Source organism: Podarcis pityusensis (genome assembly GCF_964106645.2).
Source record: "Podarcis pityusensis genome assembly, chromosome: W".
Taxonomy (NCBI): Eukaryota; Metazoa; Chordata; class Lepidosauria; order Squamata; family Lacertidae; genus Podarcis; species Podarcis pityusensis.
This window is the reverse complement of record NC_138045.1, coordinates 36405628-36433467: the sequence shown is the minus strand read 5'-3', so window position 1 is coordinate 36433467 and position 27840 is coordinate 36405628. Positions and strand designations below refer to the sequence as shown.

Below are 27840 nucleotides of genomic sequence, written 5' to 3'. Positions count from 1 at the left end.
TTATACTTTCTAATAGCTCACGCTATTGCGTAGTCCACTGTTTAGATTGTCCCACCTGGCACTATGCCAACCTTCCCTACCCATTTTAAAAATGTGCTAAAACTCGCTTTACCAAGGAGAAGCTTCTAAGATACATGAAGGTGGATATGCTTTGGTTTAGCAGGAATGATCCCTTACAGACTTAAATTGACTTATTTGGACAAGTGCCCCTTTTAAGAATGGTTTTCTTTTAACAGATTGGTTTGAAGAGTTGAGAACCATGGGGCAAGATAAATTCAAATTGGACTCAGTTTGAATTGGGCAAGTGTATCCAGGCTGCAATTAGCTTTTTGGTCCTTTAAGTGCAAGTGAGCAACTTCCCATGAGTGCAAGACCACAGCCTATAATGAAATCCCATAGAAAGGCCAAGGCCAAGGCATCTCCCTCACGAGATGCCCAAACCTGTGCCAGCTATGGTGAATGCCAGGCAACATGGTTAAATGAAAGCCCCGAGGGGATTCAACAGACAGGATGTGTTGCTGTAGCACTATGTCAGTGTGAGACCACAGAAGAGCTAGCTTGACACCTGAGAAACACACAAAAATGGCGAAGGACAAAACACCAACTGCATTTTTCAGTCATTAGAGGACCTTCCTGCTAAATGTAAAGCATAGCCACTATTGAGAAAATGTTTCTCCCAAGAGCTAGAATGCCACAAGTAATTTAGTAGCAAAACGCAACATGTGTTATTTTTCTATGATATATTTATACAAAGGCATCCATTTACAACATACGATGTTATTATTTGTGGGGCAAAATTTTTTAAGAAAAATTCTAGCCCCAAAGGGGGGAATAATGTGATAGGAATTTTATGGTTTTAGATATATGGCAACGTTCATAACCACACGTACATAGATCAACACAGGAAGACCAATCTGGAACCATTTTGATTCCTAAACTGACCAAATCCTGGAAAAGCCTCCCCATTGTCTCTTTCCTCACAAATCCTGTCTCAAGGATATGTCTGTTTGAATAAGGTGCGAGCCTGTGACCTGGCCCAGGAAATAAGTATTTTACCACTACAAAAGAATGGCCAGGCTCCCCAGGAAATCCAATCAAGTAACCTGCTAGACAGGAGATAAACAAGGACAAGAGAAAAACAACATTTAAATTTCTGTGATGTATCTGAGGGGTGGTCTTAGATTACACCCCTTCTGTGATGTATGCATAATGTTTCTGGGGGTGGTCCTGATCTAGAGAATGGGAATTTCAAAAGTCTTTATAAGGCCTTGCAGGCCATTGTTCTGGGTCCTCTTCCTCTCCTGCGTGTGAGGGGAGTACCCTGTTGCAACAGATTAATAAAGATCAAGCTTACTAGCTGCTTTGCTTCTCAATATTCTCTGGTTGGCCTCTGTTATTTTCTCCTACCAATAGGGAACCTATGTAAGGACTCTATATGGGCTCTTGGATACCCCATAAGGGAAAAAGGGCATATTTTTATTTACAACACCAACAACAGAGTCTTTTCCAGGGAGTCTTCTCTTCTCCTGAGGTGGCCAAAGTCTTGGAGCCTCAGCTTCAGGATCTGTCCTTCCAGTGAGCACTCAGGGCTGATTTCCTTCAGAATGGAGAGGTTTGATCTTTTTGCAGTCTATGGGACTCTCAAGAGTCTCCTCCAGCACCAGAATTCAAAAGCATCCATTCTTCAGTGATCAGCCTTCTTTATGGCAGGCAGCATAGTGCTCTCCAAATGTTGATAGACCAAAATTCCCATAATTGCTAAGAACTGGCCTTGCTGACTGGGGCTCATGAGAGTTCCACTTCAGCAACACCCAGGAGGGTGCAGTGTCGGCGATCCCTGCTGCTGCAGCTGCACCACTAAGGTTTCTACTAGAGCAGCCAGTAGAGAGCAACATAAACCGAGTGGCAGAGATGTACTAGATTAGATTATAGCAAATGTGGGCAACTTCTCCAGTGATCGGGGTGGGAGTTGCAGTTTGTTAAGGGCAGTAACGCGAAAGCAGAGTGGTCATTTTGCATGGAGAAGGTTCCCGGCTCAGTCATCAGTGTGTGCAGATAGGGCTGGGCATGATCTCTGCCTGAAAGCTGCTGCCAGTCCATGTAGTCCGTCCTGAGCTTGATGGGTCAATGGTCTGCCTCAATATAAGGTAGCTTCCTATGTTCCTGTGTCTGTGTACTACAGCAGGGTTTGGAGGGCCACAAGCGCCCTGCCCATGAATTAACGAACCAGGGGAAATTCTAAAAGTCTTTGCTGAAAGGACATCAAAGCAGGGGCCAGGTGAACCTCTTTGGGAGATTAATCTGAAAGGTCGGGTGCCATGACTGAAAAGGCCCTGCCATGCTTGAAAGAGCAGGAGTTCCCTGGGAAAGGGATTCTAGTCAGTGGAGAGGCAGTGCAAACATACGTGGGCCTTCTTCTGGTACCCTTTTCCCAAACCTTGAAACACTTGAAAGGCCAAATGGGATGCTCTGAATTGGGCCTGGAAGCAGTTCAATGCCAGTCTAGTTCACAGAGCACTAGCCTAATATGATCATACTGCCCAATCCTAGTTATCAGTCTTACTACATATTGCAGGAAGTGGCAGCAGGCTGCCCCCCGACCCCCGACCCTGTGAGCTAGCCTGTAGCTGTGGTTGCTTTGCTTTTTTCCAGCATTGTCATCTGATCACTAAAAATGAGCTTCAGAAACTTCTGACCTACGACCAGGTGAGAGACATCTTTGTGTTATATGTGGTGGTTTAGGATATTGCCCTGTTTATTTTCTTTGTCTGGGATACCCCAGCCTAGGCTAGAGAAACCACTTTCAGGCAGTTAGGAGCAAAGAACATAGGATGACTGCGACTTCTACAAATGCTTTTTAAGGTTGCAGGTTTGTGCAACCTGAATTAGAAGCAAGTCCCAATTAAGTTGGAGGGTTGCCTTGGAATAAGTAGGACTGCTCTGTAATTTCCCAGTTAGAGGGCTTTCCTAGCTCAGCACACGCTCCAGATGTTGTTGGACTCCCATCAGCCCCAGCATAGCTGCTGTCCAGCAATATCTAAAGGTCTAAGGTTTCCTGCTCTAGGTTTTGCATCTGTCTGGAAAATCTACGTTGCTCACATGTTCTTATCAGCAGAGACTTCCATTAAGTCCAATTAAATTGCTGGTACTTTTTCTTTTACATTTTTCTCTCCAAGGTTTGTGTGTTCATAATGTTGACGACTGTGATGGGATGATGAGCTGCTTGTGCGTAAAATCGTATCCCCTCAGAGTTTGTTCAAGTCCACAAACCTCTGTCTGTGACGGAGCCCCTCAGACATGGCTCCTCTAGTCACTAGCAGATTCCGACAGTGGTTGCTTTCGGAATCGCTTCCAACATAAAAGCTCCTTAACGGAAACACGTCTTCTGGACTCTCTGCGTGACAGTTTCCGGCGAGGAGTGGGTGTCCCTACAGGAGGTCCTGAAACCTCCCCACTGTTTTCGCTGGAAGTGTCTCTGAGCCATCCCTCCAGCTCACTTTCCCTCCGCTCACCTCCTCTCCCCCTACTGGTTCCCTCTTCAGCTGCTGAGTCTCTCCCAACCTGTGTGAGCCCCTTCACCTCCCTTCCTTCCGATGGCAGTTCCCTGACATCCACCTCCCCTCCAGGGCCCCCTTCACCCCCTCTCGCCCCCTCCTCTACGGGCGGTGAGGAGGCAAAACCCCGGAATGAACTTCCTTCATCTTCCGATGTCTCGAACACTTCTCTCCACCTGTTGCGGTTCCTGGTCTCGAAGTACTCCTCCTCCTCAGAGTCCATCTCCCCTTCCCCTTCCGAGTCCGGGAATCCTTCCAACTCCTCCTCCTCATCGGTGGTCCCAAAGTATTCCCTCCGGAACCTCTCCACAGGCTGAGGTTTCCTTGGGAACCTTTGATGGAACGTTTCTATCAATACCTCGTCATTGATATCTTCTGCCATTACCCAAGTGTTTTCTGACTCCGGTTCTCCTTCCCACGCTACCAAATACTCCACCTGATCCCCCTTCCACCTGGCGTCGAGGATTTCTGCCACGTGGCTGCTGCATTCTCTTTCTTCTATGACCGGTCCCCGAGTGGCCATCCCTTCTCGTCCCCCCTCATACGGTGACAGTAACAACCTGTGAAATACTGGGTGCAGTTTCATGTGGTTGGGTAACCGGAGCCTGAAAGCCACTGGGTTGACCTGTTGAATGACCTCAAAGGGACCCAATCTCCTGGGTCTTAATTTCTTACAACCTCCTTTGAACGGCAACCCTTGGGTTGACAGCCACACCCTATCTCCCACCCTTATGGTTTCACCTTCCCTTCGGTTCTTGTCTGCCTGCCTCTTGTATTCTTCCTTCGCCCTTTCTAAGTTGAGTTGGAGCTGACGATGGATTGCTTCCATTTCTTCTACAAAATGCTCGGCTGCCGGGACGCTCCATCTCTCCCCTTCTCCCCCTGGGAAAGCCCTGGGATGACACCCATAATTAGCCAAGAAGGGGCTCATCTCTGTGGACACATTCTCGGCATTGTTGTAGGCAAATTCTGCCAGCGCCAACTTTTCTACCCAGTCATTCTCTCTGTCATTGACATAACACCTCAGGTATTGCTGGAGGACACCGTTTGCTCTTTCCGCCTGCCCGTTGGTTTCAGGGTGCCGGGCAGTCGAAAAGTTGACCTCCACCTGCAGTAAGCTCATGAGCTTCCTCCAGAACCTGGAAGTAAATTGTTTTCCTCGGTCTGAGACCACCCTCAATGGCACTCCGTGCAACCTAAAAATGTGTTCTACAAATAACTTCGCTGTCTCTTCCGCCGTGACTGCATGCGAGCAGGCTACAAAGTGGCACATCTTTGTTAGTAGGTCTACCACCACCATGATGGCTGTTTTCCCCTTGGACTTCGGCAGATCAGTCATAAAATCTATCGACACTGCCTCCCAAGGTCGTTCTGGGGTTGGTAAGGGTTCTAATAGCCCCGCCGGCGCCCGCCTCTCCCCTTTGGCTCGCTGGCATTGCTCGCACCCTCTTACATACTCCCGTACATCTTCCCTCACCTTAGGCCACCAAAATTCCCTGGTGACCAACCACATGGTTTTGTGTTGTCCAAAATGCCCCGCCGTGGGGCTGTCGTGCAACTGCTTGAGTACCCTCCCCCTTAAGTCTCCTTCAGGGATATACAGTGCCCCTTTGTAATACAAAGCTCCATTTCTTTCCTCGAAACCCCCTGGTTCCTCTCCCTCACCCCTAAGACCTCTGAGCTTATTCTGGGCGTATTCATCATTCTCTGTTTCCTCTACCAGTTCTCTTTGTCCCACCAATGCCGCCCCACACACCCAGCGGTCCTCTGGAATGACATGTCTCTCTTCGGGTGCTCCCTCCCCCTCCAAATATTCAGGTTTGCGAGAGAGAGCGTCCGCCCTAATGTTCTCTGGGCCTGGCACGTAACAAATCTCAAAGTTAAATTTGGAGAACTCCTGGGCCCATCTCACTTGCCGTTGGTTGAGCACTCGTGCCGTCCTCCAATACTCTAGGTTCTTGTGGTCAGTGCACACTTGCACCTTATGTTGTGCGCCAATTAGCAGGTGCCTCCATCTCCGGAACGCCTCATGAATGGCTAGTAGTTCTCGGTCATACACCGTGTAGTTCCTCTCGGATTTGTTCAGCTTTCGCGAAAAAAAGGCACACGGTCTCCACTCTGACTCCTCCTTCCCTGGCTGCAGAAGCACCGCCCCAATAGCTCTGTCTGATGCGTCAGTTTCCACTCTCATCGGTTTTTGTAAATCCACATGCAGGAGTTGTTGTTCCGAGGCGAAGGCCCTTTTTAGTTCCTCAAATGCTCGCTCCGCCTCCTCAGTCCAAACGAACTTCTTCTTACTGCTGAGACAGTCCGTAATGGGCGCCGTCAGGTGGGCAAAGTTTCGGATGAACTTACGATAGAAGTTCCCAAATCCTAGGAACCTGTGCTGGTCCCGGGGGTAAGGTACCTTGGGTGTAGCAGAGTCCACACGAAGAGGGGCAAGGTCCGAGGCAGAGAGCCGGGCGGGGAACAGGAACGCTGGAACAGGAGGCTGTGCAGGGAACAGGAACACCGGATGGTCGGGAACAGGAGGCCGAGCAGGGAACAGGAGTACCGGATGGTCGGGAACAGGAGGCCGAGCAGGGAACAGGAGTACCGGATAGTCAGGAACAGAAGGCCGAGCAGGGAACAGGAGTACCGGATAGTCAGGAACAGGAAGCCGAGCAGGGATCAGGAACACAGGAAGGTCCGAAGCCAACAACGACGTTGCTCCCGCAACCTGGGGCCGGGCTGACTGGGCTTTTATCCTCTTCTAAGGCCAGGGGCGGTCCCGGTCCCCAGGAGCCCCGCCTCCTCTGGCCTTAAGGCGAGCACTCCTCCTGGGGGCAACCAGTTCCCTTCGCCTCTCTGCCCTAAGCCTCTGCAGATCAGGAGAGGCCGAAGGGTTACTGGGCCCTGGAGGAGGCTCACCTGTGGCCACTGAGTCATCAAGCCCCTCTGGGGCCAGAAGGGCTTCACCTGGGGCCAGCTCCTGATGCACTGCCACAGGTGCAGGCTCTTCAGCATCTAGGCCTTGCCCCAGTTCAGCCGGCCCTGGAGGCGGGGACTCCTGTGCAGGCTGGGATTCCTCTGTTTCATCCTCCGAATCGGAATCCCAGGCCATCACACCATCCCCCCTCCCAGGCCCCCCCCCAACCGAGGGTCTGGACCCGGCTTGCCGGGGTACGTCGCATGGAACTCTCGGAGGCAGGCAGGTGCGTGGACATTGGCCGCTGGTTCCCAGGAACGGTCCTCCGGTCCGTACCCCTTCCAGTCAATGAGATACTGCAGCTTTCCCCTGCGGTATCGGGAGTCCAGGATGCGTTCCACCTCGTACTCAGGCTCTCCCCGAACCAACACTGGCTGCGGTCGGGGACGGTTCGGGTGGAACTCGTCGGGTGGGGCCACCGGACTCAAAAGGGACCTGTGGAAGACCGGGTGAACCTTCAGGGTTGCGGGTAACCGGAGACGGAATGCCACAGGAGAGATTTGGTCTACGATAGGGAACGGGCCGGTGAAGCGGGCGTCCAACTTCCGCGAAGGTCGAGAGGGGTGGAGGTGGCGAGTGGAGAGCCAAACCAGGTCACCGACGCGAAGTTCCGGCCCCACCTGGCGGTGGCGGTCGGCCTGGGCTTTGTACGCTTCCTTGGCCTGGTGCAGTTGCTCCACCAAAAGCTGTTGCTGGGACTGGAGCTCTTGAAGCCACTCCGTCACCGCCGGGACCGCGGATGCCGGCAGCACCTCTGGAAACAGCCGTGGATGATAACCATAACTGGCCTGGAACGGGGTCTGCTGGGTGGACGCATTCACCGCGTTATTGTAGGCGAACTCCGCCAATGCCAGGTGGTCGACCCAGTCATCCTGCTGGTAGCTGCAGTAACACCGGAGGTACTGCTCCAGCACCGCGTTCGCCCGTTCCGTCTGGCCATCGGTCTGTGGGTGGTAGGCTGACGAGAGGCAGACCTCCGTCCCGAGGGTCTGGTGTAGTGCTCGCCAGAACCGGGATGTGAACTGAACGCCCCGGTCGGACACCACGCGCTCAGGTAGGCCATGCAGGCGGAAGACATGCTGAAGGTACAGCTGAGCAGTTTCCTTGGCTGTGGGTACAGATGGACAGGGAGCGCAGTGCACCATCTTGGTGAAATGGTCGGAGAAAACCAGAAGGCAGGTACAGCCACGAGACGAGGGTAAGTCCACTACAAAGTCCAACGAAACCGTGTGCCAAGGGCGCGGTGGAACTGGCAATGGCTGAAGTAGGCCGGGGGGTCGCCCGGTAGGTCCCTTGGCGCGCCGGCAGACATCACAACCAGCAACGTAGCGAGCCACGTCAGCCTTCAGGCGGGGCCACCAAAACTCTCGACTGACCAGATGGGTGGTCCGATACCGTCCAAAGTGCCCCGCTGCTGGGGCATCATGGGCCATCCGGAGAACCTCCAGCCGTAGTGGCCCTGGCGGGATGTACAGACGACCGTGGTGCAGCAGAAGGCCCTGATGCAGGACCAGCCCCGGATACTGTGGGCTGGACCCTTCAGCCAGCTCCCGGAGTCGTTCCTGGGCCCAAGCGTCGACCCGCTGCTGTTCCCGCACCCGAACCTGCAGTGGCTGCGCCTCCTGGGTGGCCAGGAATGCAGCCGGAGGTAGGATCGTGGTGGGTTCTGCTTGCTGTACCGTGTCTGTGTTGTCTTCAGGTTTCCGGGACAGGGCATCCGCCTTCAGATTCTGAGAGCTAGGGATGTAGCGGATCCGAAACTGGAACCGGGAAAAGAACAACGCCCACCGGATCTGTCTTTGGTTCAGCTTGCGGGTGGTCTGGAGGTACTCCAGGTTCCAGTGGTCGGTTCTCACCTCCACCGGATGTCGTGCCCCCTCAAGATGGTGGCGCCAGACCTCAAAGGCTACCTTGATGGCCAGTAGTTCCCGCTCCCACACAGTATAGTTATGCTCCGCTGGTAGGAGCTGGCGAGAATAGAAGGCACAGGGTAAGAGTGGCGCTTCAGGACCAATCTGTTGAGACAAGACGGCACCGAGAGCCGTACTGGAAGCGTCGGTCTCCACCACAAAGGGTCGAGAGGGGTCAGGATGTTGTAAGATTGGTGCCCTCTGGAAACAGGCCTTCAACCCCTGAAACGCCTCCTCTGCCTCCTTGTCCCAGGAAAACGGCGTCTTTGGGCGCAGTAGCCGGGTCAACGGGGTGGTGCGATGAGCATAATCAGCGATGAAGGTCCGGTAGTAATTGGCGAACCCCAGGAAACGCTGCAGGTCCTTGCGGTTCCGGGGTGCCGCCCATTCTTGAACCGCTGTCACCTTCCCCGGGTCCATTTGCACCCCATCTGGAGAGAGCCGGTGACCAAGGAAGTCCACAGTCCGCTGATGGAACTCGCACTTGCTGAGCTTTGCGTACAAACGGTGCTCACGCAAGCGCTGCAGCACGGTCCGGACATGTCCCTCATGGCAAGCCGGGTCACGGGAGTAAATCAGTATGTCATCCAAATACACCACCACGTACTTGTCTAACAAGTCCTGAAACACGTGGTTGATGTAGCGTTGGAACACAGCAGGCGCGTTGCACAAACCGAAAGGCATAACCAAATATTCGAACTGCCCGTACCGGGTCCCAAACGCTGTCTTCCACTCATCCCCGGCTCGGATCCGAATCAAGTTGTAGGCCCCCCGGAGGTCCAGCTTGGTGAACACCTGTGCCCCTTGCACCCGCTCCAGCAGCTCCGAGATAAGGGGCAAGGGGTACCGGTCTGGGACGGTAATTTTGTTCAGGGCTCGGTAATCATGGCAAGGGCGGAGTTCCCCACATTTCTTCTTAACGAAAAGCACTGGTGCCGCGGTAGGCGAGGTGGAAGGCCTAATGAACCCACGCTCCAGGTTCTTGCGCAAGAAGTCCTGCAAAGCCTCGCGCTCTGGCTCTGTTAGGGAATATAAGCGACTCACTGGTAAAGGCGCTCCGGGTTGGAGGTCTATGCCGCAGTCAAAAGGCCGATGTGGCGGCAGCTGGTCTGCCCCCCGTTCCTCGAACACGTCCTGGTAGTCCTGGTACACGGCTGGGAGCGTGGGTGCTGCCTCCTCTGAGGGCGCGGCCGCCAGCGTTCCGGATTGAGCATGGGAACATGGGTCTGGGAAGTGCACGGTCCGTTTGACCCAGTCAATCTGAACGTTGTGGGCTTCCAGCCAGTCCATCCCGAGCACCAGGGGGAAGCGGGGCATAGAGGCAATGTCCAAAGTTCGCAACTCCCGGTGCTGCTGGAGACACAGGACCAGGGGCTGGGTCTCCTGAGTAACGGCACCTGAACGCAGAAGTCGTCCGTCAATCGCTTCCACCTGGACCGGTACTGGCTTGTTCCGAAGTGGCACCTGATGATGGGCGGCAAAAGCAGCGTCCATATAGGAGCGGGTTGCCCCTGAATCTACCAAAGCATGGGTGAGGATCCAGGGCCCACCTGGAGGGTATAAACGTACCGAAACCATAAGATGTTGCAAGTCCATTGGTGCGGGCCCATTCTGTACGGTTTGGGACCCCCGGTAGCTAGGGCCATCAGCTACTGGGGTTGGCGGTTTCCCTGCGGCTGGCGTTTCTCAGGGCAGGACAGAGCGAAGTGTCCACTTCCGCCACAGTAAAGACAGAGATTTCCCTCCCGACGCCGCGCCTTCTCTGCGGGGGAAAGGCGTGGCCGCACTGCCCCGAGCTGCATAGGCTCCTCCGTTAAATCAGTTGTGACCGTGGGGCTGCCGGAAAAAGCTGGTGCCGTGAACTGGAAGTGTCGGCGACCCCGGGCCTGACGACGATCCTCCAACCGGTCGTCTATTTGTAGACTCCGTTGAATGAGAGTGTCCAGCGTGGTGGGGCGTTCCATTGTGGCCAACTGGTCCAGTACCTCGTCCGAAAGCCCTTCGAGATACTGGTCCCGCAGTGCCGAGTCATTCCAGGTCAAGTCCTGTGCCAACAGCCGAAACTCCGTGGTATATGTGGCCACCGTGGACTTGCCCTGTTTCAAACGCCGAATCGCCCGGTTGGCTTGACTCTCTTTCTGGGGGTTGCCAAACGCGGCCTCCAAACGATTGCAAAACCCCGTATAGTCTGCCAGCAAGGGGGAGTCTTGCCTGAGTAGCGGCAACGCCCACTTGGCCGCCTGGTCCTTTAACAAACTAATCAAAAAGTGCACCTTGGTGCGGTCGTCAGGAAAGTTCCGGGCTCGCCCCTGAATATACAGCTTGGCCTGGGCCAGGAACATGGGAAAGCTGGCCGGGGCTCCATCAAATTTCTCAGGCAAAGCCACTGGGTACTTGCCCGGAGCCGGGGCGTCGGCCCCAGGAGCCGGTAGGGCTTCCAAGCGTTGCTGAAGTGCCACAACCGCGTCGCTGAGCTGCTGCACGGTGTGAGTCAAGGCCTGGTTCTCCTGGGCCAAAGCCACCAGTGCAGCCGCCTGTTCAGCCATGGCCTCTGGCTCTTCCCGAACGCACCCCTACGAAGGGGAAGTGCGGGTGTGGCGGGAGCAAACTGTGCTGGTCCCGGGGGTAAGGTACCTTGGGTGTAGCAGAGTCCACACGAAGAGGGGCAAGGTCCGAGGCAGAGAGCCGGGCGGGGAACAGGAACGCTGGAACAGGAGGCTGTGCAGGGAACAGGAACACCGGATGGTCGGGAACAGGAGGCCGAGCAGGGAACAGGAGTACCGGATGGTCGGGAACAGGAGGCCGAGCAGGGAACAGGAGTACCGGATAGTCAGGAACAGAAGGCCGAGCAGGGAACAGGAGTACCGGATAGTCAGGAACAGGAAGCCGAGCAGGGATCAGGAACACAGGAAGGTCCGAAGCCAACAACGACGTTGCTCCCGCAACCTGGGGCCGGGCTGACTGGGCTTTTATCCTCTTCTAAGGCCAGGGGCGGTCCCGGTCCCCAGGAGCCCCGCCTCCTCTGGCCTTAAGGCGAGCACTCCTCCTGGGGGCAACCAGTTCCCTTCGCCTCTCTGCCCTAAGCCTCTGCAGATCAGGAGAGGCCGAAGGGTTACTGGGCCCTGGAGGAGGCTCACCTGTGGCCACTGAGTCATCAAGCCCCTCTGGGGCCAGAAGGGCTTCACCTGGGGCCAGCTCCTGATGCACTGCCACAGGTGCAGGCTCTTCAGCATCTAGGCCTTGCCCCAGTTCAGCCGGCCCTGGAGGCGGGGACTCCTGTGCAGGCTGGGATTCCTCTGTTTCATCCTCCGAATCGGAATCCCAGGCCATCACAGAACCTCTGCACATCCTTCCTTGTTTTGGGTGTTTTCCATTCCAGCACCGCCTGGACCTTGCCGGGATCCATGGCCAATCCCTTGTCTGACAGGCGATACCCCAGGAATTCCACCTCCTTGGTATGAAACTGACACTTCTCCAGTTTCACCCACAGCTGGTTGGCTTGCAGCCTGCTCAACACTTCTCTGACGTCTCTCACATGCTGCTCCTCATTCTCAGAATACACCAACACGTCGTCTAAGAAGGCCACACAATTCTTGTAAAGCAAAGGCCCCAGGACGTGGTTCATAAACGATTGAAAGCACGCGGAGCCTGCTTGTAGGCCGAAGGGCATAACGAGATATTCAAATGCCCCTAAAGGGGTGAACATGGTGGTTTTCCATTCATCCCCCTTCCTTATTCGTATCAGGTTGTACGCCCCCCTTAGGTCCAGCTTTGTGAAAATCTTTCCCTTCCGCACCCTTGTCAAAATGTCGTCAATTCTGGGCATAGGGAAGGCCACTGGTTCTGTCACTGCGTTTAAGGCCCTGAAATCACACACCAGCCTCGGCTTGTCCGTGTTTTTTTTATCCACAAAAAACACTGGGCTGCCCCCCACCGCCCTGGACTCTCTGATGAACCCTCTCTTCAGGTTCTTGTCAATGAACGCCCTTAGCTCCTGCATCTCTCTGTCTGACATGGCGTACAGCTTGCCTACAGGGAACTGTGCCCCAGGGAGTAAATTGATTTGACAGTCAAAGGGTCTATGCGGGGGTAGTTGGTCAGCTTCCCTTTCGCTGAAGACGTCGCGGAGATCTGCGTATTGTCGTGGTACCTTCACTTTCTCCGTTACTTCAGTCCCTGCTAGGGTGGCTTGGGCCCCTGCCAAACCCTTTCCCTCTTTGCAGTGTTCTAAGCAATGTGCTGAACCAAAAGAAACCACTCTCTGATGCCAGCCCACCAGCGGATCATGTAACGCTAGCCAGCTCATCCCCAATATAATGGGAGCTCCTCCCAAGGTGGCCACATTAAACGCTATCAGTTCGGTGTGCCTTGCCACCTTCATTATCATTGGGACGGTCTGCAAGCTGACTTCTCCTCCCAACAGCTCCCTGCCATCGATCGTGGTCACCTGCAGGGGGTTGCTTAAAGGGATCGTCTGTATCTGGTGTTCAGCTGCAAACTCTTTGCTCATGAAATTGCAGGAGCTGCCTGAGTCCAACAGCACCTTTATCTTTAGAGGGTGTCCGTTTGGCAGCTCTAGCGCCACTTCTATCACTAGGGCGGGTTTAGGAGGTTCTGGCGTGGGCACTTTCACTGCTCTTTGGCCTGGCTGCTGTGCCCCGACGGTGGCAGCCAGGTGTTGGCTTTTACTTGCTCCGGTATTTCTTCCTCCCTTCCCTCCACAGCTCCCACCATCCCTTGCCATTCCTTCCTCTGGGGGCAGACTCTGGCAAAGTGACCTGGCTGTTGGCAGAGATAGCATTTCCGGGCGCCTTTTCCCTCCTTCTTTCCCCCCTCACTGGGCTTTGAAACTGCGCGCGCGCGCGCTGTTCCGATTTCCATCGGCTCTGCCGGCGGGAAAGTTGGCTCTGGAATGTCTGGAATGCGGAACTCCTTCCAACGTTCCCCCTTCCCTTCCCGCCTCTCCAATGCTCTCGCCTCCTGGCGCGCTCCTATGGTCAGCGCAGATTTGGTCAGCTGGTCCATAGAATCCGCCCTGGGGCCCCGGGAAAGTTCGTCTTTCACAGCCGAAGAAAGCCCTTCTTCAAATAGCATTTGAATGGGTTCCGCCGATAAGTCCCACCCCAATCTGTGAACCAGCATGGTGAACTCAGTCCAGTACTCACGGACAGATCGGCTCCCCTGTTTGCAAGCCATTAACTGTCTGCGCACCACTCCCTGTTCAATATCGCTGGAAAACATCAGATCCATGGCGCGAAAGAACTTCATCGTGTCCTTTAGGACGTCACTATTCTCTGCCATCAGGGGTCTAACCCAGTCTCTCGCCCCCTTTTCAAGATGCCCAATCACGAAAGCCACTCGTGATTCCTCGTCAGGGAATTCATCAAACTGCAGATTGAGGGCATATTGCATCTCTGTCCGAAAGCCATGATAGTCTTTGGGCTCCCCCCCAAACTTCTGCACCAATCCTGGTACCTTTCTGGCGAGCTGGGTGGCTTTCCCCTTTTTGTCTGCATCCTGAGCCCTCCTCTCCTCAAGCCTCGCCGTCTGCAGCGCTAGCTGGACCTCCAACACCCGGTACCTTTCTTCCAGGCTTGGACCCGCTCCAGCTCCTGCTTCTCCGGTTCCGGCTGGGTTGCTCATGATGCCTTCTCCTGCACAAGCTGCTTTCAAAGACTGTCGGAATGCTGTGATGGGATGATGAGCTGCTTGTGCGTAAAATCGTATCCCCTCAGAGTTTGTTCAAGTCCACAAACCTCTGTCTGTGACGGAGCCCCTCAGACATGGCTCCTCTAGTCACTAGCAGATTCCGACAGTGGTTGCTTTCGGAATCGCTTCCAACATAAAAGCTCCTTAACGGAAACACGTCTTCTGGACTCTCTGCGTGACAGTTTCCGGCGAGGAGTGGGTGTCCCTACAGGAGGTCCTGAAACCTCCCCACTGTTTTCGCTGGAAGTGTCTCTGAGCCATCCCTCCAGCTCACTTTCCCTCCGCTCACCTCCTCTCCCCCTACTGGTTCCTTCTTCAGCTGCTGAGTCTCTCCCAACCTGTGTGAGCCCCTTCACCTCCCTTCCTTCCGATGGCAGTTCCCTGACAACGACCTTTCTCCCACTTGGCATAAGGATCATTGGTATTTTGTGTTGTGTTGAAACAGAGGCCTGATTGCTGCACCTTATGGTGGATTTAAACTCTGTGAGCGTAGTCATGCCTTAGCCCTTTGAGAAGGATGCTGCAAGGAAGGCAAGGGGGGCAGCCTCAGACTTCCAACATATGCAAAACCATTATAAAACATTAAAAACTTCCCTAAAGGTTGTATAGTTACTTATCTCCTTGACATCTGACGGGAGGGTGTCCCACAGGGCAGGTGCCACTACTCAGAAGGCCATCTCCCTGGTTCCCTGTAACTTCGCTTCTCACAGTGAGGAAACCGCCAGAAGGCCCTTGGTGCTGGACCCTGATGCCTGGGCTGAACAATGGGGATGGAGACACTCTTTCAGGGCTGAGGCCATTTAGGGCTTTAAAGGTTGGCACCAACACTCAGAATTGTGCTCAGAAACGTCCTGGGAGCCAACGTAGGATGCAAAAGGATGGTTTTGCAGTTGCTCATAGTGTCTGGGGTGTATTCTGGTGGTGGTTAACAGTTTGTATGGATTATTGGTACATATAACATTGCATATTGTAGGTATGGCTAACCTGTGGTCTGCCAGATGTTACTGAGCTGCAGTTCCTGTTGGCTCCAGCCATCATGGCCAGTAATCAGGGATGATGGGAATTGTAGTTCTGCAGCATTGTGAGGGCCACGTGTCTGCTGCTCCTGAGTTAGAGGATTTTCCTGTTGTGTGATGCAGCAAAGTAATTTAAGATGACATGGGGCAAAAATGCACAAGCATCCTGTACCTTTAATAAGTGTGTATAAGATAGGATTTCAGCAGGTATACCCCTTTTTTTGCACTTGGCTAACCTACTAGTAGGGACGCGGGTGGCGCTGTGGGTTAAACCACAGAGCCTAGGGCTTGACGATCAGAAGGTCGGCGGTTCGAATCCCCGCGACGGGCTGAGCTCCCGTTGCTCGGTCCCTGCTCCTGCCAACCTAGCAGTTCGAAAGCACGTCTAAGTGCAAGTAGATCAATAGGTACCGTTCCGGCAGGAAGGTAAACGCCGTTTCTGTGTGCTGCTCTGGTTCACCAGAAGCGGCTTAGTCATGCTGGCCACATGAACCGGAAGCTGTACGCCGGCTCCCTTGGCCAATAAAGCGAGATGAGTGCCGCAACCCCAGAGTCGGTAACGACTGGACCTAATGGTCAGGGGTCCCTTTGTTGTTGTTGTTGTTTAGTCGTTTAGTCGTGTCCGCCTCTTCGTGACCCCATGGACCAGAGCACGCCAGGCACTCCTGTCTTCCACTGCCTCCCGCAGTTTGGTCAGACTCATGTTTGTAGCTTCGAGAACACTGTCCAACCAGGGGTCCCTTTACCTTTACCTTTAACCTACTAGTACTTCACCTTGGTCTTCCAGCACAACAGTGGCTGTTAATAGACTCCATGGTCAGGCAACAGGGGGTCTTTTGCTTCTCTGCTGATTAGAGATTTCTTTTTGGCTTTAGCTAAACATTCAGCGTACCCAAAAGACAGCTTTTGCTGATTTCACAGAGGGAGAGATCAAGTTCATCCCGACGTACAAATTCAACTCTAAAACAGATCCTGCTTGATAGTTGAGCCTTTGTAAGTAAGTCCTCTCAATCATTCTTCTGCAAGGCTTGTTTGTTTTTCCTAGTCTGCCGAGATGCTAGTAGTGTCCTGCCTTTCCATCCTCCTGAGCAGGCTAGTAAAACATATATTTTAAACATGGCTTTCTGCTAAGCAAGCTGTTGGAGGAGGGCTAGAGTTGAGGGCTGGGCGGACTTCCTTTCCTCTGCAGCCAGAATGGACACCAAGCCACGGAGGAAGAGAGAGATCCAGCTCTCCTTCACCTGCTCACTTTGCTTGCATGGAATTCCGGGTTGCCAAAGGCTGCTAGGCGAGTTGTGAAATGCAAGGCTGTGATATGTTGTCTTCCTCAAGCCATCCCTGCTCTGCAAATGTTTTGGCTCCTTTTCCCCACATTTGTTCTGATAACCAGCATCCTCTGTTTCGTGGTGTGTATAAGCGGTGTTGCAGTTCCTTGAAAGGTGCAGCAGGCTGAATAAGACTCCTCTTTGTGTCAAGGAAGTCTGGGAATTAGACTTGGTGCTCTCTCAAGATGAGTCTGCCAGGGCATAAGAGCATGAGAGCAGCCCTGCTGGATCAGGCCATTGGTCTATCTGGCCCAGCATCCTGTTCTCACATTGGCCAATGAGATGCCTCTCGGGGAGCCCACAAACAGGACCTGAGTGCAACAGCACGCTCCCCTCCTCCAAGCCATACTGCTTCTCTTGGTGGAGTATGTGCGGTGGCCATTATGGCTAGTAGCCATTGAGCCTCACCATCCAGGATTTGGCATGTTCTTGTGGTTCTTGACAACTGTCAGAAGCCACCTAGGCCTGCTACTTTCATTGCTCTTGCTGTGGTAATGGGGAAATCAAAAGGACAGGCGGAACATGTAGTGACGAAGCCGGAAAACGGCAGGCTCCTTTGGGCAGCATTTCAGGTGCCAGAAAGGGTCTTTTGGATCACTGAAAAAATAGTGTCTGAACAAGAATAACGGGGCCCCTTGCTTTGGGGAAGGATCATCATTTGGTGGTGTGCCATATGCTTTGTATGCAGAGTCTCAAGTTGAAACTCTATGGCACCTCCACCTGAAAAAGGATTGGGCCACAGAGAGCTGCTGCCAGCCAGAGTAGACTTAATTAATGAATTGTGGGGTTGGAAGGGATCACGAGGGTCATCTAGTTCAACCCCCTGCAATGTAGGAATCCAAACTGGGGGAGGTCAGAAATTCATTCTGACCTGGTAGAAGGCAGCTTTTGATTTCCTAACAACTCTCTCCATGAGGCAAAATGCCTGCACACCTGCAAGGTCCGCCCCTTCAGAAGCTGGACTCCCAAGCCCCATCATCTCCAGCTCTTGACCGTGGTCAAGATCACAGGCCGTGTGTGGAGCCAAAGTTTGACTGTGTGAGCCTTGTGTGTTGCCTCAGCCAGTCCAACAGTCCTGGTGTCTCTCCTGTCTCCTTGCAGTGGGAAGTGCCGTGTGCCAGCATGGTGTGAGCCAATCCTCTGGAGAGGAGGCAGCGTGAATCAGCTCAGCTACCGAAGCCACATGGAATTGAAAAGGAGCGACCACAAGCCCGTCAGCTCCCTCTTCCTCACAGGGGTAACACCTGCCCTGGCCAGGGCTATCGTCTATTCGGGGTTTTTAGTTGCCTGCTATGTGGCACCTCCTCGAATCTGGGCAGGCCCTGACCAACAACCAGGCCCCTTTCCACAGAGCTCCTCCTTGGCCAATGACTTCCGGTGCAAGGAGTGGGCAGGTTTTGGCTCTGTTAAATCCCTAGGCTTCCCTTCTCCACTGTTCTGAATACACGCTGCTCCTGCAGGCATGGCAGACCACATGGGCTGAACTGTATACCTTAACCGTTAGCTCCATTCATGCAATGGAGCTTCTGTGGTACTTGGCTTGGAGCATTTGGCTTCAGCCCATTGGCTCTGGAAGTCACGGCCGCTGCCATCCTGGGGAAGCTCTCAGAGTTACAGTACTTGCCTCTTTCAGGGCTGGGAACAGGGGGGTGCATCAGGCCTTTCTGCTCTTAGCTCATACCCCCCCCCTTTTAGTCCATAGCCCCAACAAATGTGCTCTGTCCCCCCCCCCCCCCCATAGGTGAAGGTTGTGGATGACCGACAGTACTGGAAAGTGTTTGAGGATATTGTTCAGTTGATGGACAGGATGGAGAACGAATTCCTTCCCTCCCTGGAGGGAGGTAAAGACGAATAGGATCCTCTCCAACCCCTTAAAGAGGGTTTGCTGCACAAAGACCAGGGGGGGAAGAAGCCCTTGGCCCATCTAGCTCAGTCTTAAGCGGTTCCCCAGGATTTCCGGGGGATCTCTCCCAGCCCTACCTGGAGATGCTGGGGATAGAACCTGGGACCTTTGCATGCAAGGCAGATGCCCTTCCACTGAGCGGCAGCCTCTTCCTCGCAGGCAAAGACTCGAGGGGTAGCCAGCGTGGTGCCCTCCAGATGCTGGACTACAACTCCCATCATCCCCAGCCAACATGGCCAGTGGCAAGTGCAGCAAGATCTGGAGAGCCCCACGTGGACCTGTTGCATGTGCAGTCCCCTAAATGAGAGCCCGGGGCCAAGGACAAACTTCCCCTGGAGCACGTTTCCTTGCCTCTGCTGAAGGCAAGCACTCTCTTTCCTCCCCCCCCCCCCCCACTTTTGCTCTGCAGTTTCCGTTTGAGAATGTCAAGTTCCGGCAGCTGCAGAAGGAGAAGTTCCAGATCACAAACAACGGGCAGGTCACCCTCCACTTCTCCTTTATCCCCAAGCTCAGTGACAGCCAGTACTGGAAGCCATGGCTTCGCGCTGAGCCCTGCGAGGGATACTTGGAGCCCAGCGCGTCTCTCTCTGGAATCAGGGAACTGTAGAGTTGGAAAGGGACCCCAAGGCTCATCTAGGGAAGGCCTTCCTTTTCTCCTCCTCTTCCCAACCCTCCTCCCTCAAACCTTGGGAGTTTGGTAGAGCAGGGGAGGCTTAACATTTGTGGGCTGCATTGCCCCATGCTCCAAGGGCCACACGTCAAAGCAGCTGAGCCCAAAGTGTAAAAGTGTGCGTGACCAGCTTTAAACACACACACACACAAATGAACTGAAGCCAAACAATGCTGGAGGGTCCCAAAACACCTTTTGGCATCGCAGGGAACCAGTGAGAGCAGTCCGTCCAAAAATTACTTTAAAAAAAAAAAAAATGCGTATTTTTATGTTGTGGAGGCACAAAAATATCTTGGGGAACATATAGAACTAGCCAAACTTTTAAAAACTCAATGAAATGTAAACTAAAAAAGAAAGTTACATTGGGGCGCAAAAATCCTTTCGGAGACAAATAAATGCTTTCCCTTTTTATATTCTTTTGTTAGGGTCACTTTCTCTCACCCCCCAGTATCCTGTCACCATCTTCTGTGCAGCTGCTGCTTTGGAGGACTAGAGAGGAAAGTGGGGTGGGGGTGGGAACTGAGTCGCTTCTTCTCCTAATTCTTGAAGTTAAGGTTTCCCCCATACACCTGTGAGAACAGGAGGCTGTACTAGATGGGCCATTGGCCTGATCCAGCAGGCTCACATTGTGTCCTTCTGTTCAATTCTTCACCGTCTTAACCTTTAATTTACAGACAAGCCAACGTGGCTGTGCCAAAGAGTGTATCTACCTGACCTCCTCCCGTTTTAGGTGAGACGGTGGACATTTCCCTGGATGTGTACGTCAGCAAGGAAGAGAAGATTGAGGCTATCTTTGTCCTTCACCTTGACAAGGACTATTTCCTCACCATCAGGGGGAGCTACCTACCAAGCTGCTTCGGGACCTCCTTGGAAGCCTTGTGCTGGGTGAGGCAGCCGCTTGGCGAAGTTCCCGTCACCAGACTTATTGACCTGGTAGGGAAAGGGGTTGATTTACCTGGCAGGTTCATCTGCTGGATGTCTACCCTTCCCACTCTGCTTGCCTGCTTGAAAAACAGCTGCTCTTCCACTCAGCAATGTGGGGGCTGGGGGTCCTCCGCTGCATTCAGCTTCAGCTTCTGTAGCTGTGCACCCGCTTCCTGTGTGCTGTTCATGCCCTTGGTTTGCCTTGACTGAGTCATCCCAGGTTCTGGTCCTCCCACCTGCCCTTTCGCAGGGCCACTGAACCGTGTGCATTTCCCTGCCATCTGCCCAGATACTGTTCAGCCAACGGGCTGTTTCTTTCTCTTCTCAGGGCCTGTGCCATTAACACCCTTGGTTGTCTTTTGCTCTTGCCTTCCTCCTCTGATCTCAGGGAGAAGACAGCTTCCTAGAAAAGGTAACAGTTGGTTTGCTATCCTCTAGATGTTCTTGTAGCGGGCTCAAATCAGGTACAGGCAACGCCCCGTTTACACGGGGGTTGCGTTCCGAGGTACCGTGCGTTTAAATGAAATTGCGTATATTGGGGACAGCATTGGAAAACACCCTCTAAACTTCTGGAAGCCCTTTTGAAAGGCCTTTTGAAAACCAGCAGCCTCCCTGCAAAACTCCTTGCTCCAACTCTCCACAGGCCTGAGAGGTCGGTGCCAAAGCTCCTGGGAGGGAGTCGAGATGCTGTTTCCATGCCGCTTTGCCGCTTTTGTGCTCTTGGGGGGGGGGACATTTTTGCCCCTTCAAGTGCCCCTTCCAGCTTTGCGGCAGTGTGCATGTGCCTTGAAGGCACGTAAATGGAGTTGCCCTTGTCAACGATCAGCAGCTGCTCCATGCAGTGGCAGCTGGTCCCTTAGGGCAAACCAGGCACTACCCCACCAACCTCACCTGCCTGCCTTCTGACTCAAATCCAGTCCAGGTGATGGCTCTAGCTCTCTGCTTTGGTCTCTTCCCTAGTCTCAACGTGGCCCTTGTAGAACTCGGCAGAGGAGAACGGAGACGAAACCAGAATTTGCCAGCACTGCTTGTCACTGATTTTGCGCTGCTTGACTCTGGGTCCGCTTGCGATTGGCAGCACGGGAGGCAGAAAGCCCAGTCTCATGATGCAGGCGCCAGCCCCCTCTGGCCCCAAGAGCCAGTTTTCTCCTTGTCTCTGTGCTCAGCAACTGCTGCACAGGCTATGCCACTCTGGCTTACTCTTACCACCTGAGCACTGGCATTTGGGAAGCGGTAGTGGCTGCTTTGGGGTGGCTCAGGGAAATGTCACTCCTCTCGAAATCAGATCTACTTGGGTGTATTATCCTAGCCACAAGGAGACAGTGGTGACTGTCAATTTGGACAGCTGTAGACATTTAGAATCATGGAGGATATGTTTATCAGTGGCTACCGGTCAGGGCTATTTCTTGCCACTATTATCACAAACCACATGCTTTTGATTACCAGTTTCTGGGGAACATGATGGACAGAGTGCTCTTGTCCCCGTGTCCCTATGGACTCCCAAGGGCATGTGGTTGGCCATTGTGGGAACAAAATGCTGATCTAACCCAGCAAGGCTCCTGTGTTCTTTAGCATGCACCAGCTACTCTTGCACTAAGACTCTGATACAGTATGTGTCATTCCCCACACCAATACACTCTCTCTCTCACTCTCTCTCTCTCTCTCTCTCTCTCTCTCTCTCTCAACAGCTGCCCTGGGGATGAGGGGATCAAATTCTCTCTCTCTCAAGACAGGGGCGGGGAGTATTGGCGGGGGGGAGGGGGGATGAACTGGGTCTTAATCAACAGCTGCCCTGGGGATGAGGGGATCAAATTCCCCATCCTTGCCAGCTCCTTTTAGTGTTGCTTGCCACTGCTGTGCTCCTAAAGCTCTCTTGCTCCCCCCTCCTCTCTTTCTCTTTCTCTTGAATGTGGTAGCTTGAGATAGAACTAACCACCCTGAACATTTCTGGAGAGGAAGATGGGAAGGAGGCCGGAGGCATTGTTCACCAGCTGCTGTGTGCTGCATTGCCCAGACAAAGTCGTGGGCTGGGGCTCCAGCTGTTGCTCAGTTTCTACCACTGCCTCTGCAACGTGCTCTAGACAAGGGGTGGTGAACATGTGACCCCATCATCTCATCATGCTGGCTGGGGCTGCAGCCCATCAACCTATGAAGGCCCATCCATGTTCTGTTGCTGTTTTTGTTCCTTATTTCCTGCCCTTCACCCTAAGGTCCCAGGGCAGGTTCCAGCAATTTAAATAAAATGTTAGCCAAACCTCATGTCCACAGCTGCATATTCAGTAAGCTTTTGGGTGAGCTGCACATCCGGAGTGGGAGGATTACGAGCTGCATATTAATAGGGGGGGGGAGCTTGGATTTGGGGTGCGAGCAATTTGTTTTTTGTTTTCCCCCTTGAGATGCTTGCTGTGGCTAGGGCCGGGCGATATGTCAATATAGCTATATTTTCAAATCAGCTTGAAGTCTAGATAGTGAGACTGGTTTCATAATTTCTGACCTGGCAATATATTGCGAATCATGATGTGTGTGTGTACTATGCAAAAAACACCATGTGGGGGGAAACCGTGAAGCCAACCAATGCCTCTACATAGCTCCATCTTATTTCAGACATCGTGATATATTGGTGTATTGCAATGTTTAGCTAGTGATATATCACCGTGTTGAAAGCCAGCTATCGCCCAGCCCTACCTAGTTGTGGCCTCAGAGGGCAAGACTTGTCCACCCAGCTGGAGCAAGGAAAGAATGCATACAGGCACACATTCTGTCAGGCTCTCATGCCAGTCCCGCTTGTCATTGGACCTCCAGGAGAAGCAGTTTCTGGATATCGTACCCCAGGATGGTGATTACTCCACTGAGCGGCCAAGGAGATCTGGCTTTTGGTGGACCACCTCTTCAAGAATGCCTGCCACCAGGTGAGCTGAGGGGGATGGTACCATTGAAAGGATGGGTGTGGGCTGGAATCCAGTACCAGTTTTGGGGTGTGCAGGTTCCAAACGTCCCAATTGATTTATATCTTAGCTACCGACTTGCTCTTACAAACTCCTGCTGTGAGTATAGTGGCACCTTGGTGGAGCGGCAGCGGGTGGGACATCCAGCATACGGTCTTCCTTAGAGCGGCTCAGAAGAACCCAAGTGTTCCCAACCATTGTCTGTCTCTCCCTAGCAAAGCGGCTCTCTGAGACTCGCCACTAGAAGAAGCGGGGAATGATTTCACTCTCCCATTGCCCCAAATCAGGAGAAGGGTAGTAGGAATGCTACTGTGGAAAGCAGGCGGAATACAATTCTCAGCCCTTGTGCCAGCTTTCTTGGTGATGGGCTTCTCTCCATTGTGGCATTCCTCGACCTCACATTATGCACCCCAGGACTGGATTGTTCTGCATGCTATCCAGGATGTACCTCATCCCTTCTGAACGCATGGGTGATACTCTGCTTCAGGAGGACCTCTTCCAGACCCCGGGCATGCAGGACGAGCTGCAGGAGAGAATTGAGTGCCTGGACACCAGCATTCCCGAGACGATCCGTATCCTCTTTGGGGGGCATTGTTGGGGAGCAGGGCTGCTTGGTGGTTTTCTTTCGCTCTTGGCTGGAGTGGACCTCACTTTTATATACCTGGTGGCTTAGGTTCCTAGGCCACCCCATCTTTAAGGCTCTGGGACATAGCACAATGAAATGCCCACAGTCAAGTCCAGTCATGCATCCAAACAGCTTAACAGCTTTAACCCCTATTTGAAAACATCAGCCTGGCTAGATAGAGCAGAGGTGGGGAATCTTGACAGGCCCGCAGGCCCCACATCTAGCATCATACGTGGTGTCAAGGTAAAGACATGGCTGCAAAGGAGCTTGAAGGGTGCGTTCAATTGTTCTTTGGCAAGCAGGGTTTGTTGACCGCACTTTTGGAGTTGACCACTAGTATTTGCTGTTTGGATTGAAACCATGCCTGCAGAAGGACATTTCCTCGGCAGATCAGCTTTGCAGGCAGCTTCGTCGAGAGGGGAGGTGTGGGATAATTACAGTGGGGTGGCTCAGTTGGTAGAGCGTGACACTCTTAATCTCAGGGCTGCGGGTTCAAGGTCCACCTTGCGCCAAAAGGGGAAACTTGCAAGGTGGGCCCAGATGTATAAGGACCAAGCTTCTTGCTTTGGACCAGCCTGGGAAGGAGGCAGGGTGCAGGTAACAGGACAGAACACTTTCCTTGCCAGGCTGTCAATTGCTGGCAGTGACCACTCGGTGGCCGAAGCTCTGCTCATCTTCCTGGAGGCAGTGCCAGAACCAGTCCTTTGCTATGAACTGTATCAACGCTGCCTTGAGTGCTCACATGACAGCCACCTCTGTCACCAGGTTGGCCCCAGAGCCCCATCTCTTCCTGGCTGGTCTGTGGTGTGTACAGAAGCATAGAATCAGAAGGGATTTCCAAAGTCATCTAGTCCAAATGTTGCCGCGAGTAACAGGAAATCCACTAAAACATCCCTGAAAGCCAGTAAACCGGCACACTGGCAGGAGGGCTAGTCTGGTCTGGGAAGCCTTGTTAACTGCAGAGGTTGCTGATGTCTCCTTTGATAACCATCCCTCTCGGTTGTGGAGAGGGGTGGGGTGCGCACATGTTGCCTTTTTGCTTTCTGACCAGGAGTTGTAACAATAGCCCACCTGTTTCAGTGAACCTCGCTTGAATTTCCAACCCAGGAAGCGGCCATATACTGGGCCATCTAGCTCAGTATTGTCGAAATTGACAAGCAGTGGCTCTCCAGGATTTCAGACAAGGGATGTTCCCTACCCTCCTGGGAGATGCTGGGGGTGGAGCCTGAGACTTTCTGCATGAAAAGCAGAGCAATGGCCCTTCCCCCAAGATATCTCAGTTGGTAGAGCATAAGACTCTTCATCTCAGTGTCCTGAGTTCGAGCCCCACCTTAGGCATTGCAGGGGGTTCGATTAGTTAACCCTCGTGGTCCCTTCCGACTCTACAGTTGTATTATTCCCCAAAGTTCCCAGCAGAGTTCTAGTCCGGTGTAATAAATATAGGGGTTGCTCGTGCGTAAGTTGCCGCCACTCCTGGCTAGGTTGCCTTGTTAAACCTTTTCTGTCTGGACAGCCCTTCACTTCGTGGCTGTTTCAGTCGCTAGCAGAATCCGTCAGTGGGCGTTTCTTAAACCTTTTCCAGCATAAAAGCTGTTTGACGCCAAGTCTCCTCCTACTCTCCCTGCGCGGAAGTCTTCTGCGCAGGGAGGGTGTGGGTAGCGGAGAACCCGTGCTCTCCCCGCTGGTCTCCGGCGAGGAGTCCTGGAGCCCCCTCGCCGATTCCCCCATCTGCCCCCCTTTATCCCTGGTGTTACGCTGATTTCCTTCCCCAGCTGATGAGCTGCCTCTCTCCTTGCTGGGCCCTTCTCCAGCATCGCTTGGGAGCCTTGCCTCCGCCTCTGGCTCCAATGTCAGTTCCCTGACATCCGGTTACCATTTTAAACATTATTTTTTTTATGCCAGGTCTAAACCTGCAAACATAACAAGTACACCGTGCTAGTGATCCATGCCCCTCCTCTAGCAAAGCTCTGCACTGAAACTCCAAACCGCCCCTCCCTGTCTTGCCGGTGATCTGCCAGTTGCCGCGGTCGCACCAGAACGTGTTCCGCTTCGTGGTGGCTTTCCTGCGGCAGCTGCTGAAATACTCTGAGAGCAACAACGTCAGTGGCAACATGCTAGGTAAGGCCTGCCTGTCCTGGCTGGGAGCTGGCCTTCCTCCTGCTCCCGCCTCCTCTCATGCAAATGTTTTCGCTTCCCTGCAGCCACCCTCTTCGCCAGCCTCCTGCTACGGCCTCTGCCCAACGTTCTGCCGAGTGCCATCGGCTTCCTCCTGGGCTTCCTGCTGGGGGCGGATGACCAGGAAAGGTGCCAAGCGTGACTGGAGACGAAGTGGGGAGGGAAGAGGCAAGGCCCAGCCTCTGTTCTCTGGTGCCTGCCCTTCCCCTTGTGCCATCTTGCCATGTGCCAGCTCCCTTCCCTGTGCTTCGCCCTTTCCACCTTTTCCTCTTGACTCCTGACACGGTTGCACACTTGGCTTTCCACATGGTTCCAGGGCATTGGCAGCAGGTTCAGGGTGCTTGGGGAGGGACCCTGTTGGAGGACAGTCATTCCCCTGCCCATCCTACTACTGTAGCAACCTGCTTGTGGTTAACGCTTAGCTGGAATGAAATATTCAACGCAGCAATAGAGAAATTAAAATAATAATTTATTTGTCAGACAAATAAATGAGAGGCACAGTGGTATATGGTTACCAAGCTCTGGCCTGGTCTCCTGCCATTATGGCCAGCACTTATATTCCCTCAGCCCAGCCCCCTTGCTCCTCCTTTGGCTGCCTCTGTCCAATCAGCCTGGTTGAATTTCCTATTGGCTGATTGCTAGAACCAATCATATAAGATACTCCCATTTCCTATTACCTTTTATGGGAGACAAAGAGCTATATTTCCTTCTATTTATAATTGGCAAACAAGTAGCCATTAACCTCTACAAGGCACCTTAATTACCAGATAACCTTTTGCCCTAGACAAGGCGCCTTAACTAACATTTCACCTTTTGCCCTATTGCCCTATTCACTCCAGAACAGATGGTGGCTAATGGTTCTATTTTTATCTGAACAGAGATCTTGGGTTCACCAGCTATGAAAGATCGCCTTCTTTGGAGCCATATGTCAGGAGTGCTCTGATGGTGTTTCCTGCCTGGCAGGGGGCTGGGCTCAATGGCCCTTGTGGTCTATTCCAACTCTAGGATTCTATGATTCTATGAAATAAGAATCTAACATAAGAATCTAAATTTCTAAATCCTTTGCATAATTACATTTAAGCCAATATATTTAATACATAACATATATAGTTTTTTTATAAGCAAAGACGTTCACAGTAAGAAAAAACTTAAAAACACTTTCTTCAGAGAGAAGCCCCCCTTTCCCTAGCCAGCTGCTGTTTCCATTAGCTCTTGCCGTTTGTCCTATTTGTGGCACAATATTCTTACTATTTACCAGCTTACCATTGTGTTTTTGCAACTTGATTATTTGTAAGGTCAGTGACCTCGCTTCCCAGCCTTTTTATGACCGCAATAAACCAATAAACCAAAGGGGCCCTCTGCCTAAGAGGATGAACATCTGCCAAAATCTTAGCCAGCCTAGTTCCTGCCTGGCATGAAACATTTGTGAATTTAAGCCCATTTTTAGAATTATAGGAACCTGATCAAAATATAAGCCTGGATTATAATGCAGGCTCAGATGCCTCATTCCCCCCTTTCAAGCTCAAGGACCTTCATCCCAAGTGTCCTTGATAGCTTGACCTTCATCATATTCCTGAGGTAAAGCTCTATATAGGGCCATGATATGAGGTAGAGTTTCATTCGAAATCATCTTGCTAATTGTACTTCTAAAACATGAAATGATACATGGCACCATACATAAAACCATTATTACTACCGTCAAGAAAAACAAACAAGACAATAGTATCCCTTTGAGTCCCGCAACATTAGGTAACCAATTGGTGAGCCATCCCATATCCCATCCTTCCCATGTTTGTACTGGGACATATGCTATACTCTCCATCTTTGTGGCCAACACACGGATTGCCTCACCATTATCAGAAATGTTAAAGCAACAGGCATTCCCTGTCAAGTTCAAGACTCCACATAGGCCTCCCTGCCTGGCAAGTACATAATCCATTCCCATTTTCAGCTGCAAAATGGCGGCTCTACTTTCATCCAGCTGTTGTGCAATAAGTCTCAAACTCTGGGCTGTTGCATTGGTTACAAGTTCCACTACTGCTTGCAATCGAATTATTCTGTTTAGATTATAAATAGGATCCCGTGCCCCTTGTATGAGCTCACCAGGATTCCAGGA

At 52.7% G+C, this 27840-nt stretch overlaps 1 protein-coding gene and 1 pseudogene across 2 annotated transcripts in view; one reads left to right on the top strand and one right to left on the bottom strand.

The window, feature by feature from the left end:
* Nucleotides 1-27840, bottom strand: part of LOC308467697 (inositol polyphosphate 5-phosphatase OCRL-like) — a 552529-nt pseudogene that overhangs the window by 125787 nt on the left and 398902 nt on the right. The gene's annotated exons all lie outside the window — the stretch shown is intronic.
* LOC308467668 (inositol polyphosphate 5-phosphatase OCRL-like) lies at nucleotides 432-25866 on the top strand (the record flags this gene model as incomplete). The annotated part of the gene is given in 14 exon segments (XM_080989388.1): nucleotides 432-443; nucleotides 2653-2706; nucleotides 16033-16136; nucleotides 17584-17719; nucleotides 18224-18334; nucleotides 18795-18960; nucleotides 19786-19988; nucleotides 20368-20391; nucleotides 22782-22836; nucleotides 22839-22888; nucleotides 23412-23489; nucleotides 24066-24314; nucleotides 25556-25667; nucleotides 25751-25866. Coding segments are annotated over 14 exon segments (1470 nt in total).